This window comes from Neovison vison, chromosome 8 (assembly GCF_020171115.1).
Source record: "Neovison vison isolate M4711 chromosome 8, ASM_NN_V1, whole genome shotgun sequence".
Classification (NCBI taxonomy): Eukaryota; Metazoa; Chordata; class Mammalia; order Carnivora; family Mustelidae; genus Neogale; species Neogale vison.
In genome coordinates, this window is record NC_058098.1 from 11,950,282 (window position 1) to 11,966,217 (window position 15,936).

At 46.4% G+C, this 15,936-nt stretch overlaps 1 protein-coding gene across 2 annotated transcripts in view; it reads right to left on the reverse strand.

The window, feature by feature from the left end:
- The window catches only part of ARFGEF2 (ADP ribosylation factor guanine nucleotide exchange factor 2), a 101,171-nt gene that overhangs the window by 65,755 nt on the left and 19,480 nt on the right, over positions 1 to 15,936 (reverse strand). For both annotated transcript variants that reach the window (XM_044262878.1, XM_044262879.1), the window contains exons 4-7: positions 13,191 to 13,337; positions 12,087 to 12,266; positions 11,408 to 11,642; positions 954 to 1,022 (exon numbers count right to left, since the gene is read on the reverse strand). In XM_044262878.1, the coding sequence (XP_044118813.1) occupies positions 954 to 1,022; positions 11,408 to 11,642; positions 12,087 to 12,266; positions 13,191 to 13,337 (631 nt within the window). The remainder of the gene's footprint in view (positions 1 to 953; positions 1,023 to 11,407; positions 11,643 to 12,086; positions 12,267 to 13,190; positions 13,338 to 15,936) is intronic.

The window sequence follows — 15,936 nt, forward strand, 5'->3', positions numbered from 1 at the left end:
CTCTGCTCAGCAGGGAGCCTGCTTCCTCTTCTGTCTCTGCTTGCCTCTCTGCCTACTTGTGATCTCTGTCTGTCCAATAAATAATAAATAAAATCTTTAAAAAAAAAAAAACCATGACCCCTGGAGCTCCTGGTTGGCTCTGTTGGTTAAGCGTCTGCCTTTGGCTCAGGTCATGATTCCAGGGTCCTGGGATCAATTCCCACATCAGGTTCCCTGCTCAGCGGGGAGCCTGCTTCTCCCTCTCCCTCTGCCCTGTTTGTGCTCTCTCTCAAATAAATAAATGAAATCTTTAAAACAAACAAACAAACAAACAAACACTGATTGTAACTCTCTGCTAAATTAATGATTTTAGACTCATTAATGGTTTATTGACACCGGAGTCAAGTATTCAACACACAGCCATTTACCCAAGGTTTTGGGCAAAAACAACAACAAAAAACTCTTCCAATAGTCATTCTGAGCTCTACAAGTTTCGTTCCACTGAAACCACACCATAAAACTGAGGGAGCTATGAATGAAGTCTAAGAAAATGGACAAAGCTTCTCTGTGCATCTGATACCTGCTGACGTGGGGACTGTCCCCTTGACACATCAGTGGCTAGCCATGAACATTCAGTAGCAATGGACACCACCTCAGGATTCACAGCCACTCCTGGAAAAAGCTGGATATATCTGGGAGTGGCCTGTCTTCCATGTGAAACACCCAATTCTAGCATCGTCAGACTGCTTGAACCCAGCCCCAAAAAGAATAAAATTAATGACTAAAAAGGTACTTTAGATATTTAGAAATATCCTTTTCAGATTTTTCTGAATCTCACAGGGAAGACAGGCAGATACAAGCAGACTCAGTTTCTATGACTTCACTGGGGGTTGGCATTCCGTCACTAAAATTATCTGGCCAAGGACTTTTTTGAAGCAGCGAGGAGGAGGAGAGGCTGGGTTCTTGGTTCTTACCTTTAACAGCAGATGTGACCACATCTTCTAAGATCTCCTTCACCACCTCCTGGGCCCCGTCATCAGTCCCTACACACACCAAAAGACACAAACACGAACATGTGGGTATTTCCCAGGAAACCAAAGGGGGAGAAGGAGGTCACATCTCAGGAGGCAAAGGGGGCAAACAAGTCCTCTCCGAAGCCCAATCTGATTATGCCAAAATAAAACAAGACCTGTGCAATCTGGAAACTCTTAGACAGCATCTGCTATGACTTTGAGTTTCCCTCTGTGGATCACTCTTCCTTGCTAAAGCTCTCTCCACCACCCCCGCGTTGGACGCAGGAGCCGGATTTTACCCAGCTATGCTTCTCAGCAGAACAAAAGATGGAGCTTTCTCTTGTGCCTTCACCTTGAGCACCCCAGGGCCTTGGGAAGTGACATGCCTCCTGTTGCTTCACTTCCTTCGCACTCAGAACCACCCAGAACTCAGCATGAGATGTCTAATGTGGTAACTGAGCATTTACTACATTTTAAATCGAATTGTTCTCTCAGCGGTTAACTGCTTAAGTGGGAGAGCTTCGGCACCAGTTCTTTTGGGAGAACGAGTCAACGCTCCTGGACTAGACTTTTAGGAGTCAACATGAGTGATTCCTCAAACATCCCATTGACCAAAAGGCCACTACATTAAACCAAACCAAAATAAGCCTGCAAATTCTTTTTGAATTCAGTAAGGCCTTCCGGTCAAGTCCCTATTTTTATGAGTTCTGTGTTTGATCCACAAGGTCCTAGAGAGCAGTACAAAGTATTTTCATTTCCATGGAGCAGCTGACCACCCCCCAAACTATTTATTTGCCACCAACCCCCAAGCTTCACTGGGGGCTACGACTGGCAAGTAAAACCCTGGTAACTATTTAGATGGGTAACTCAATCTCCATGGAAAATATGGATGTTGCATGCTTTTCTTAGAGGGCGGAAAGAACTCGGGGGAAAAAAAAAAGCCAGCGGCCACGGTTATAATCTCCTGCTCCCACATCTTCGTCTAAACAACGTGGTTTAGAATAGATGGGTGTGTGCGCACTTTTCAGGCGCTCTCGGGCCACCTTTGTCATGTTTGCTGTTTTCACCATCACGAGTATCAGTATGTCACACATGTACAGTTACCACTGCTCCTCACACTCACTCACCTCAGGCAAAACCATTCAAAGGACCAGAGGATTCATAACCCAATTACATTTTCTGAACGTATATTAAAATCAATGTGTCAATATTTATTTTTTTTAAATATTTTATTTATTTATTTGACAGACAGAGATCACGAACAGGCAGAGAGGCAGGCAGAGAGAGGAGGAAACAGGCTCCCCGCCGAGCAGAGAGCGCGACTCGACTCGGGGCTCGATCCCAGGACCCCGGGATCACGACCTGAGCGGAAGGCAGAGGCTTTAACCCACTGAGCCACCCAGGCGCCCCAATGTGTCACTATTTAAATAAACACTGTTTAGCAAACGAGCCGCCTAAAACCATCTCCGCTACATGTGACAAGGTATTTCCAAGTTCCCTTCCAGGTCCAGCATTCTCCGATGCCACGATGTCATACAATGATAATGGCAGCTGCTCATCTCTACCATACATTCCAACGCCCGAGCAATGCCAGCATGCTGAAGGCATGTCACTGGGGGAGTGGGGGGTGGGGGGGTGGGAGCTGCAGGCTGGGGGAGGGGCATCAGAGGCTGTAAGGCGGAGCCTGCCGGGTATACCGGGCCTGCAGGTAGGCACTCTCTAGCCTGTGCACTGCTTCCCCGGACCCAGCTTTACAGCGGTATCATCGACAAGTGAGACTTGTATATACTTAGACGGCACGACTCGATGATGTGACGTATGTGTGTGTATACAAATCACACTGTGAAATGGTCACCACAATCAAGCTAATTAACACTCTGTCCCCTCACGTGGTTACCGTTATCCTCCTTTCTGGTCTGTGGTGAGAGCACATGAGAGCTACACATGGCAAATTTCTAGCACACAGCACAGTGCTGTAACTATGGTCACCGTGCTACACACTGCATCATCAAAACTCCGCACCTTATGGAACAAACCGTACTTCCATCCGGTATCTCCCCATTTCTGTGACCACCTTTCTACGTTCGGTGTCAACACATCTGACTCCTCTAGTGCCTCATACACGTGGAATCATGCAGTATTTGTCCTTCTATGACTGGCTTCTTTCACTAAGCATAATGCCCTCCAGGTTCATCCGTGTTGTTACAAATGGCAAGATTTCCTTCTTTTTAAAGGCTGGATAATATTCCAGTGTGTGCGTGCGTGTCTAGGTGTGTGTGCGCGCGCGAGTGCTTTATCCATTCATCTTTTGACACTGACGTTACTTCCACATCTTGGCTACTGTGAATAATGCTGAACACGGAAGTGCAGACAATCTCGTCAAGATCCTGATTATACTCTCTCTGAAGATATACCTAGAAATAAGACGTCTCCATCATGAAGTAGTTCTATTTTTAATTTTCTGAGGAACCTCCGCACTGTTTTCCACATCGGCCGTACCAATTCACATTCCTGCGACAGGGCACAAAGGGCTCCCTTCTCCCCACATGCTCCCTAGCACTTGTCCTTCATCTTTCTGGTAACAGTCATTCTGACAGGGGCAAGCTGATATCTCATTGTGGTTCTGATTTGCATTCCCCTGATGATTAGTGAAACTGAGCACCTTTTAAAGTATGTGTTGGCCATTTGTATGTCTTCTTTTGAGAACTGTCTATTCAGGTCCTTTGTCCATTTCTCAATGGGGTTATTTGTTTTTTTGCTATTGAGCTGTAGACGTTCCTTGTATATTTTGGATACTTATCCCTTCTCAGATGAATGGCTTGCAAATATTTTCTCCCATTCCATAGGATGCATTGAAATTCTGTTGATTGTTTCATTGGCTGTGCTTATGGACTGCATTTTCTTTTTATTTACATTAGCCGTGAACACTTAAAAAACTGGGAGATGTGGGGCGCCTGGGTGGCTCAGTGGGTTAAAGCCTCGGCCTTCAGCTCAGGTCATGATCCCAGGGTTCTGGGATTAAGCCCCGCATTGGGATCTCTCCTCAGCAGGACGCCTTCTTCCCCCCACCTCTCTCTCTGCCTGCCTCTCTGCGACCTCTGTCTGTCAAATAAATAAATAAAATCTTTTAAAAAATAATAACAACAAAGAAAATTGGGAGATGTGTCATAAAAATCCAGATCTGGATTATCTGGCAACACCAGGCCACGGTGTCTGAAACTAGGAGCACCTGCCCCCTTTACCCAAGGCATGAACTCTACAGATGTCCTGGTGCCTCAGTCCTTGCCACTGAGAACAGGTGTCATGGGTCTGTCAAGAGTGGGGAAAATGGGACACTGACGGGGTTGGGTGTCTGAAAGACATCAGAGTGAAAAAAGCGAAAATATTCCCTTGTAGAAGTGACTTCAACACAGAAGAGTGAAGGCTCCAGAGCCAATTTGTCTGGTTCAGATTCCTGCTCTGCCACTTCCCAGTGTGGGGACTTACATCGTGTTACCTTTCCAAGCCTCAGTTCCGTGCTCGCTTCGGCAGCACATATACCAAGCCTCAGTTCCCTCAGTAGTGGAAAAGGATGATTTGAATAGCGCTCACCTCATGGAGCTTTGTGAGAATTCAGTAAAATAATACCCAGAAAGCATTTAAAATGATGTTTGTAGAGTGAGGACTCAAGTGTTAATTTTTCTTTGGTCTGTAGGGTATGATTGTGCTGAGACATTCCTGATGCCCTCATGAGAGAGGCCCTCTCATTTCTTTCTTTCTTTCTAATTTAAATTCAATTACCCAACATATAGTACATCATTAGTTTTTGATAAAATGTTCCATGATTCATTAGTTGCGTACAATACCCAGTGCTCATCACATCACATGTCCTTTTAAAAGATTTACTTTGGAGAAAGATAGAGATAGAGTGTACGCATGAGTGGAGGGGGGAGGGCCAGAGGGAGAGGAAGAGAGAGAGAGAGAGAGAGAGAGCAAACTCCCTGCTGAGTGCGGAGCCTGACACAGTGCTGGATCCCAGGACTCTGAGATCTGAGATCGTGACCTGAGCCGAAATCAAGAGTTGGCTCCTTATCCAACTGAGCCACCTACGCGCCCCGAGGCCTTCTCACTTCTGCAACTTGCCTGGCCCTGGAGACTAAGTCCATACAGAGGTTTCCCAACTAGGGGCACCCGGATGGCTCAGTTGGTTAAGCCTCTGCCTCTTGATTTTGGCTCAGGTCCTGAGACTGAGGCCCATGTTGGGCTCCATGCGGGGGCATGGAGTCTGCCTGAGATTCTCTCTCTCCCTCTGCCTACCACACCCCACCCACTGTCTCTGTGTCAAATAAATAAAAAAATTTAAAAAACAGACAAGAAATTTCCCACTAACCACACAGTTTCAGTTACTTAAAGCCATCACTATCTTTCATTCTAAAGAGAAAAAAAATGTCCATTTCTACAGGGATCCTCCTCTTCCCTCACTGCAGTTTTCCCACTTAAAAAGCCCCAGGACCACCATTTTTTGGAGGAATAACAGTGTTTAACTCACTTTCCTTGACAGGCTGTATCCGTAGCAGCCACTGTGTAATATCAAAATCTTCTCAGGCCAGGAAGGCGTGGGAGAGTCAGGAAGCCCCAATTCCAAAAGAAGGTTCCCATGGAGGCAGCTGCCGCTGAAGAGCCCAAAAAGAGGCCCAGAGGTAGCAGGACCCCCACGGTACCCCTGCCTGCTTCCCTGCTGACACGTTAGCCTGCAGGAGGGCTGAGAAGAGGCCTTCCAATGTGATAATAACCACTAAAAAGTCTGCTGTGTTTAAGTTTCAAGCATGCTGTCAAAAGGTTAGCAAACCAGGGCACCTGGGTGGCTCAGTGGGTTAAGCCGCTGCCTTTGCTAAGGTCATGATCTCAGGGTCCTGGGATCAAGTCCCGCATCCGGCTCCCTGCTCGGCAGGGAGCCTGCTTCCTCCTCTCTCTCTCTGCCTGCCTCTCTGCCTATTTGTGATCTCTGTCAAATAAATAAATGAAAAATATTTAAAAAAAAAAAAAGGTTAGCAAACCAAATCAAACCAAATCCTTGCAAGGTTGAGAATATGCTGGTTCCCAGGGATGTCCAGCAGTCACCACTTGGCCATTACTGACTGGCCATTTCACAAACTCTGTCCCTAAGCAAAATAAGAGGGTGACCTTGAAGAGGTTCAGATACAAGAAACCCTTGCGGCCATTCCCTCCTTAGCCAGCAGGAGAACCAGCCCTGTGGTGGGGTATCGCCAGTCACTAACTCATATCCTGAATCCTCAACAACTCTAATTCTGTTTTGGAAGGGGCTGTCCCTGTATTTCCCGGCCACCCCAGCAGAAAGGGTGGCCATGTGACCAAGTTCTAGCCAATAATGGGTAAAGCGTAAATTATTGCAGATTGCCTGGGCTTCCGGGAAGGCTCCGTAGGGAGCAGCATGACTCAGCTGGGAGTCCGTGAGTCCCACCCTCTCTCCTTCCTGCAGGAGGACATGACAGCATCTGGAACCATGAGGTAACCTGGAGGATGAAAGTTACATGCTAAGAATAATCGGGGAAAAAATAGAAGGAGTCTGAGACACACCCTCCCATGCCTCTGTTTTCTGTCCAGTGAAGCGGGGACCACGGTGGAGGGAAGTAGGTGGGGCATTAAGATGCATTCTCTCACTCACTCCATCAAAAAGTTGAATGCCTGCCTGTTCGGCCCTGTTCCAGGCATGTGGAATACATCACTGTTTAAAACAAAGATCTTTATCTTCACGATGCTTACGTTCCAGCTGGGATAATAACCATGTTATGCTGCACACTACAGTGCTAGGGAAAAAGCAGAGGGGGACGAGGTGGATGTAGAATGGTGGGGAAAAATGTGAGCACACGGTGACAGTAAAATGTGACCTGCCTGTTTCCTAGAAACTCGGGTTTGGTTGTGCCCAATGTCCAAGCACTTGGTAATATGCAAGAATGCTAAAGGAAAAAAAATCAGGGACCAAAGCTGTTTGCTGTCACATTCCAAGCACACGCCAACACGGCTCCTCGACAGGAAGGAACACTTAAGCAACCTACTGTCACAAAGTAAGTGTCCATCGAGCAGCTAACACAGAAGTCATAAACCCCTCAGAGGGAGCCACCCAGCAAGGCAGGCTGTGTCAGAAAGGAGAGGGACCCGGGGGTACATTCTGTTATTTTTATAAAGTGTTGGTATGAGACAATTTTTGTTTTGTCCACAAAAAATACTGAAATTCCTAAAGCAGAGGATCTGGGATTGCTAACACGGAAAACAGGCTCCCTTTACCCTATGCACTGTTCTCACCACCTTTGCATCTGATTACCATCTTAACTATTTGCTTTTTCAACTCATTTTTTTAAGTGGAAACTTATTTGAAAGGTAGTAATAGCAAACACACAGGTCCAAGCACCAGACACTGCTCTGATTTAATTCTCACAAACCTGTACGATCGCTACTAGCTGTGGCCCCACCTTCAGATGAGGACCTGAGGCTCAGAGAGGTTAAAGATTTCCCTCAAGGTCACACAGCTACTAGACCCTAGAGACACGATTTGAAACCAGGCTGTCCGATCAGAACCTCCAAATTGGCTGAAGGAGGATAAGTTTGCTCTATTTTAGAATACTTGAGAATTGCTTTTTTTTTTTTCTTAAGAAAGAACTGCAAGAAGAAAAAATGAGCTAAGAAATCCTTAAACACAAAGGTATTTGTGTACGTACAGTAGCTACTCATTAGCCACAGAAATGTAAACATGATGTCTCATGCATGTTGGGAGTCAAAAAGTCAGATTCTTAAAAATGATCTTAAAAACAAAAAAAGAAAATGGAAAGTGACAGTTTCTGGGCACGGGATTTCTTTTGGGTGTAATTAAAACGTTCTAAAATTGACTACGGTGACGACTGCACAACTCTGTGAATGTACTAAAAATAATTGGATTGTACATTTTAAAAAGCTGAATTTATGGTACACAAACTGCAGCTTAATGAAGCTGTTTTTTTAAAGAAAACTGACAAGAACAGCCAGGCATTGAAGAGGAGTGTGAATGGACACATGGGGTGGGGTCCCCTAGGGAAAACTGCTGGCTGTGCCCCCAAATTCACATAAGCTAGAATGTCTCAGGCTCAAAAATCTATTTTGTAATTTACACAGAGCAATTTAGTCCATGTCATGGACAGGCTGCTAAGACTGACGGACTGACTATTGATTTATCAACTTAGGATAAAAACCAGTAAAGGGAAAGAGACGTTCAAGTCTGTTGTGAACTGTCTGCATCTATGCAAATTTCACTGGGAGGCAAATGATCCCAGGAAGGCTGTGGGGAGGGTTCTCAGCAAATTAAATAGGAAAATGTAGGGCGTCTGGGTAGCGCTGTCAGTTGAACGTTCGCCTCTTGATTCTAGCTGAGGTCATGATCTCGGGGTCCTGGGATCAAGCCCGGTAGGGTTCCATACTCAGCGCGGAGTCTGCTTGGGATTCTCTCTCCCTTTCCCTCTGCCTCACCCACTCTTTCACTCTCTCTAAAATAAATAAATAAATCTTAAAATCAGTCAATAAATAAATAGGAAAATATACGTTGAGTGCGCATTTAGCAAACACGGTGCCCGGCACAGTGACTGGCTAGTTGGGGGCAGTTCTAGGATGTGATGACTACAGGATGGACCCCACAGAAGGGCAGGGTGTGCTCTTCCCCATCACAGAGGCACTAGACCCCAGTGCCCTCATCGGGCTTCAACAGCCTGGCCTCCAGCCCAGGGCACCGTCTCCCTGCGTGGACATCTCCATCACCTGCCTCTTGGGCTATCCTTCCCCCTCAGCTTCCAACGCTGCTCAACCCCTTCTTCTGAAGAACGTATTCTTTCTTTAGAGCTACATCTTGAGAACAAGAAGCCCCTCACTCTTTTTAAGGGTAACAGCACACTTCCATTCCAACCCATTAGCTGTAGGTTTGCCGTTGGTATTTAAAAAATTTTTTTATTTTATTAAGATACAATGTATTATTAGCCCTAGGGGTACAGTTCTGTGTATCATCAGGTTTACACACTTCACAGCACTCACCATAGCACATACCTTCCCCAATGTCCATAACCCAACCACCCTCTCCCTATTCCCCTCCCCTCCGGCAACCCTCAGTTTGTTTTGTGAGATTAAGAGTATCTTATGGTTTGTCTCCATCCTGATCCCATCTTGTTTCATTTATTCTTTTCCTACCTCCCAAACCCCCCATGTTGCCTCTCAACTTCCTCATATCAGGGAGGTCATATAATTGTCTTTCTCTGATTGACTTTTTTTGCTCAGCATAATACCCTCTGGTTCCATCCACGTCATCGCAAATGACAAGATCTCATTTCTTTTGATGCCATTTGATGATTAAAGGCAGTCTGATTCCCACATTCTTGGGAGAAGCCTTGCAGGGGGCACCAAGCATTGGCAACAAAATCCACAGCAATATACTAAGTACAAATCACTCTTGTACAACAGAATTTTAAGTTACTGTGTTTCTGCAAAATGATCTTTTTAGAAGTCAAGTTTTCTTCCCTCATTCATTCCAAAATAATGTATTTACTGAGTGTCTGCCATGAATGCTGGGCACCATGCCAGTGTTGGGAATATAGTGGTGAACAGAGTGGTCTAGAGCTCCTCCCAGGAATAAGTAAACATAAACTCTTCAGTGATCTCAGGTAGGGATAAGCCCTATGTAGAAGAGAAAAGAAAAGCGGCTGATAGGGCAGAAATGTGGGAGCTGCAGAGAGGGTGATCAGTGTGAACTGAGAGACATGAAGATAAACGTGGGGGTTGGGGTGGGCATGAAGTGCAAAGGCACCAACAGCAAGCATGGCACTCTCAAAGCACACTGTTGAGTCAATAAGAAGAAAAGTGTAACGGGAGGGGGGGCAGGAGTCAGGTCAGGTCACAGACAGCCTCGGCCTTGGAAGTCAAGGGCTGGGCGGGCAGATTTCACTGTGAATGGGAAATTACCAAAGGGCTTTACGCAGAGGGGGGGGTCTGTGATCTAATTCATGCAAAGAGATCACTCTGGCTGCCACAGAGGAAATGGGCTGTAGTGGAAACACCGATGCAGCCAGACTCGTATTTTTATCCGCACAGCTATGCTTACTATGTACCAAGTGTTTAAATATTAATGTTTATTGACTGATCATGGCCTGATAAGGGCTACAGTAAAACCTGGTCCTTGCTCTGAGAGTCTAGAAAGTGAAAATGGCGACAGATCTAGAGGATGGGCCAGGAGTTTCTGAGCACCTTCCCTGAGACACAGGACCTCAGGACTGAGGACACAGCAACTCTGCGCTCACCCAGAGACCAGGACCATTTTTGGTGGCAACTTTCTCTTTTGCCCTTTCCTTGAGTAAACTGATACGGAAAAACCTTCCAGCAACAGCACTTGGTCTGTTCCTGTGTATGCCATGCACGCTACTAATGGAGGAACAAAAGCTGCTCACACACATGTCCTCTCACAGAACATTCTACCAACATAAACTGTTGTCAATAATGACAGAAGAGATGAGGTATAAAGACAGATCAGGTATTTCATGTAGACCAAGCAGCTAGAGTGAAGATTTACTGCACAAAAATCACTTGGGAAGGGACAGTTCCCCCAAAAATACGAATTTGGGAACTGATTCATACAACCTGCCCAGGTTCATACAACGTGCAAACGTTCACACAACATGCCAACATTCACACAACATGCCAACAATCACACAACACACAAACATTCACACAACATACAAACATTCACACAACATGCAAACATTCCGACACAACATGCAAACATTCATACAACATGCAAACATTCTGAAATAATCTTATTATAATCCAATCTGCCATTTCTTGCCTAATGTTTCATTTACTTTAAGACTACAATCAGGTGTGGGAGGTCTTCATTTAAAAAAGCAAACAAAAACACGCAACGTACTAGGTCACCGGAGAAGAAAACAAAGCAATCTGTCCATCTGTATGTCCGCCCACCTTCCCGCCTTCTTGCTCCTTTCACAGATGTCTGTGAGTGGCCACTAGCTGCCAGGCCGTGAGCAAGGTAACAGAGATCCCATGTATATATGACAGAGGGGGTCCCCTTGACCTCCTTGAGGCAGAGAAGACAGACACTGAGTGACTAACTACCCAATTAACTACAGGGAGATAAACAACCCAATACGAAGCCACTGCACGGAGCCGGGCATCAAGAAGCTGGAGCTTGCTGCATTCCAGACACTAGTTAGAGAAAAGCACCCAGCCGACATGGGACAGCAGACATCCTGCTTTAGGGGCTGTGCTCCTCAAATGACGAGCAACAGGGAAGGGGAAGGCCCAGAAAGAGACAAGCTGTTACCCCTTGAACCGCCCCTCAGCCACAGATGGGTCCCTCACACGGGGGGAGAAGAACAGCGCCCAGGGTGTACCTGATAGTGATGCGCCTCTTTCTCTGGGTGCATCTCCATTTTCTGAGCTCGCTTTTCCAGAACCACTGCTGGCATGTTCGCCGTTGGTTAAATCTGTCTTTTCGGGAGTCGTTGGTTTGCTCTGTGCCTGGCTCTGCTTCAGATGACTGAACTTTGGGGACACTGTTGCAGCTTGGATCACAGGGGACTGGGGTTTTGACGGGATTGGTCTTTCCAATTCTCTGGCCTCCTGCAACTACAAGGCAACAAAAAAGGGATTCAGTCTAAATGCTCCCAGCATTGGGGTGCCTGGCTGGCTCAGGCGGTGGAGCCTATGACTCCTGATGTCAGGGTTGTGGGTTCGAGCCCCATATTGGGTATAGAGATAACTTAAAAATAATAAAATCTTAAAAAAAAAAAAAAATAGGTCCCAGCATTTTGGGAAGGACCAGAAAATTGGGCAGCCTGAAGGATAACATTTTAAACAGAAGGATAACATTTTAAAAAGGAAATCAATTCTTTTGACAAACTCAAAGCAAAATCTGAATGCTGATTCCAAAACCCAAGCTAGATTCTTTCCCTGCTTTTTAAAGCAAGAACAAAAACAGAATTCAGAGGAAGAAGGGATGCACTTTAAAATGAAACTGTTCCCACATTGGGCGTGCCGTGCCCCCAGCAGCTGATGACCGCCACCACTCACCACTTGGTTTTCCATGCGCGTGAAAATGACGTTCAGCATCTGAGTGAGGGTAGCCTTGGCAGTGGTTTGATTGATGAGATTTTTGCTGGCCAAATAGATATTGTAACATGTCCTGACTGTCTGCAGGATAGTGCCCTCATGAATTTCAATGTGTGGGGATGTCACCGCTGTCAGAAGAGCCTAAAACAAAAATCCACAAGCTTCACCTTCACAAACGTCCACCTGCCTCCCATCCTCCCACAGCCAAACTTTTCTGAAGGGTTTGGCTTTGTTTGGTTTGGTTTTGTAAATGGTAAGAAGATGGCTCTGCAAAGCAAAACTTCCTATTGCTCTGAGCTTAAAGATAATTATTATCCTATAAAATTCAAATTATTTGCCATAATCAAGTTGTGTTGAAGAGGACTTTCTATCAATATACTTTTTTAAGAGGCAAAAACACAGTTCTCTCAGAAGGGAAACCACTTTATCTTGGTCTCACCTATATTAATCACTGAATAGACAGGTTTTGATAGGCAGTCAGTGTCCCAGTTCCCTGGAGGGTTTTCAAGAGAGGTTCAACGGCGGCTAACAGGGAGCCATCCTGCACAAAGCTAGCACAGTCAGGACTTCAGATCTGGAATGCTGGCTACAGCGCTCCCGATCCTGTTCTCCCGACAAGAAGACGGTACTGTCACACGCCAAACCACTTCTGGCTTGGAAATGGAACAGGGGAATGGAATGGGGGGTGGGATGGGAGCAGGACAAGAGGACAAGGGGCAGATCGGTGTAAGATTATCCAAGACCCACTGAGAAATGGCAGACCTGGAATCCAGGATTTCAAGGAGAAAAGCCCAGAGGATTTCAAACCCACTCAATTGCCAAGCAATTTACATTGTTATTAGGGCAACTGTTTACTTTGGAAACACACCTGGTTCCACTTTTCTTGTCTCAGTCTGTGCTAATAAATTCTGACACTTAACAAAAGATCTAAGCAACGCTAACACTCTTCTGCTCCAGCTCAGGACCACCTGAGACAACTAACACATGGTAAATAGAAACCCAAATTTCCAAGGGAGACTAGCTTTCTTATTTAAAAATCCAGACCAGGCCAACAAACAGAAATACCTTAATTATTTGTAACTGAACTCCTTCATCGGTCTGAGGGCCCTGAAAACAGTTGCATATGGTTTCAACGATCCTGTCGATGAGCCGCTTCCCCGGGGCTCCACTGTCAGGGGCGTTGCCAGTGATGTGCCCATATGCGATGAGTTTCTAAATGCAGAAAGAACAGAGATGAAAGGTTTGTGCCTGGCCAGGACTGAGGCTGCCCACGGCAACAAAAGACAGGCAGTAGTAAGCTTGGCCTTAACTTCTGGTTCCCACAGACCCCTCGGCTCCCCTGGGGCATGGCAGGCACAGCCACCCTATGGCTGCAGTGTTCACCCCCCTCCCACTCTCCCACATCTCCCACGGCAGAAGAGCCCCAGGCAAAAGCCTATCCAGTGGAACAGGCAAGGTGTAGAACAGTCACAGGTACACAACCACTAGTGTGAAAAACTGATGGCCTAAAAGCTATACATAACGGAGACAGGAAGTAGGTGGTGGTTTAGAGAGAACAGGGTAATGACTGCTGATGAACACAGGGTTTCTTTCTCAGGTGGTAAAGATGGTCTACAATTAGACTGTGGGGAATGAATGCACAAGTTCGTCAATGTACAAAAATCACTGCCTTGTATACTTCCAATGGGTGACCTGTATGCATGGGAATTATATCACGAGCTGTTAAAAACCATACATATGGTTTTTTTTTTCTTTTTAAAAGGAAAGATACATAAGAAACAACCCATAATGTATTTTGCTGGAGGGCAAACTCAATTGTGCACCTATGTTATCAAACGTGTGTCAACCCAGTGGCTGAAAAAGTGGGAGGCTGCCTGGGCCACGCCTTCTTGGTAGGGCTACTGACTGGCTTGAACAAGGGCTGCCTTTCCGAGGCCTGTGCCATCTCACTTCAGACCTGGATTTCACCGTGGAGAATCTGAAAGCTGGATGGAGAATCTGAAAGCTGGAAAGGAAGTCAAAGGTTAGGGGCAGGATGATTTCCAAGCCTGGCCACGTCTCAGCGTCACCTGAGGGAGCCCCTGACAAACACAGACTCCCAGATCTCAGTGAATCAGAACTTCTGGGGGACAGCCTGGTCATCAGTGTTTTTCTCCAAGCTGTCCAGGTTATTTTGAGAGTCGACCAGATAAAAGAATTACTCTTCTAACACAACCCCCTCTAGGACATGTGAATTTGAAGGCATCCTCTGCTTCCACTGACTTAAAGACTCTTAAAAATGCTGTTCTGTTCTCTGTTCTTTATCCTCTTTGGTTCCTAATTTGTCATCTCCTTGCTTCTACATGCACAAAGTGACATATGGGCCTGAGGTTATCTATGGTGCCACCACCATGATGCTGGGAAGACCTGCCGCTTCACAGAGGCCCGACTCCATTTCTCAACAGCTTTCCCCCCATCATTATTAGCTCGGGAAGCACCACCATCCAGCAAGCAGAACAAGCTGGGTGAAGAGAGAGTGGCTGAGGCTAGAACCGGATCCTGCTGAACCGGATGACCGCACGAGCAGGAGAGGTCTGCGCACCCTCTGCCAATCAAGTCCAACCCCAGAGGGCACCAGAAGGGGCAGGGGATGGGAGCAGGGGTGCGGAAGATCAGACAGTGGGGACAGTGCTAAAATGTGTTTCTGAAAAACAGCTCAAGATGCCCTAAATTACCTCAACCCTCTCCCTGCTGCTGGACGTGCAGGCTTCTGAAGCAGGCAGTGCTGGCCACCTGGTAAGTGAACTCTGGTTTTTGACATTGCTTATGCCTTACCCCTAATGGTGCACAAGCCCGTGTGGAGCACCAGATTATGAGTGGGATGCTTCTGAACTCCTAAAATGTGAATGTTGAAAAATAGGCCCCGTAGAACCCAGCAACGATGTTGCAAAGCAAGGACGGAAATGAACTACTATTGAATTCAAATATGAGAAAGGACTGGAAGGAGTCTCTCTCTTCTACAGGCTGAGAGCACCTGCCCCTTCAAGTGGGACAGAGTTTTAAAGTGGCTTTACTCCCTTGTCTGCACAGTGACACAGGACCAGAAGAAAGCCGAGTTCCTGCATCCTTGGGTATTTCTAATTTGGCCCTCTTACCCCTCCTTGGGCCAGATATTGGCCTGGGCACTGGAGGTACAACAGGGAATAAGACGGTCCTTCTTCTCCTGGAGTTTGTATTCTCCAGGGCAGGGGCAGACCAAAGCCAAAGGTCCTGGCTGGGATCTACAGGGCCCTGTCTGATTTGTAGACTCTTAAAAACAAACAAACAAACAAACAAATAAAAAAAACAAGTTGTAGTGATAATGCACAGCATTATCTCATTTTTGGAAAATAAAAACTACATGACCGTGTATTCTTGTAAATGTACAGAAAAAAGCCCGGCAACATAGCTGAGGTCCAGCAGTGTGCTTGGCAAGCTCCCTTGAGGAAAGGGCTTTGCACAGTGAGTGGGGTGGAAAGTTACTGGCAGGTTTAAGGATTAACATGATGTGGTACATTCCTAAAGGGTCCCTTCAGTTCCTGCATGGAGAACTGCCTGGAGGGCCACAGGAGTAGGAGCAGGGGACCAGTGAGGCTCGGCATCTGTCCAGGAGGGAGACGCTGGTGGCTTGGACTCTGGGAGGATGACATGGGTAGAGGGTAGAAAATCCTGCTTTATTCCTTGTTGATGGGATGAGATGGGAAAAGGGCAGAGGAGGGAGGCCTCCAGGCAGCTGGCTCACGGACCTTATGTCCAAGGAGGCTGCCTGCACATGGATGTTCGCTTTACTCTA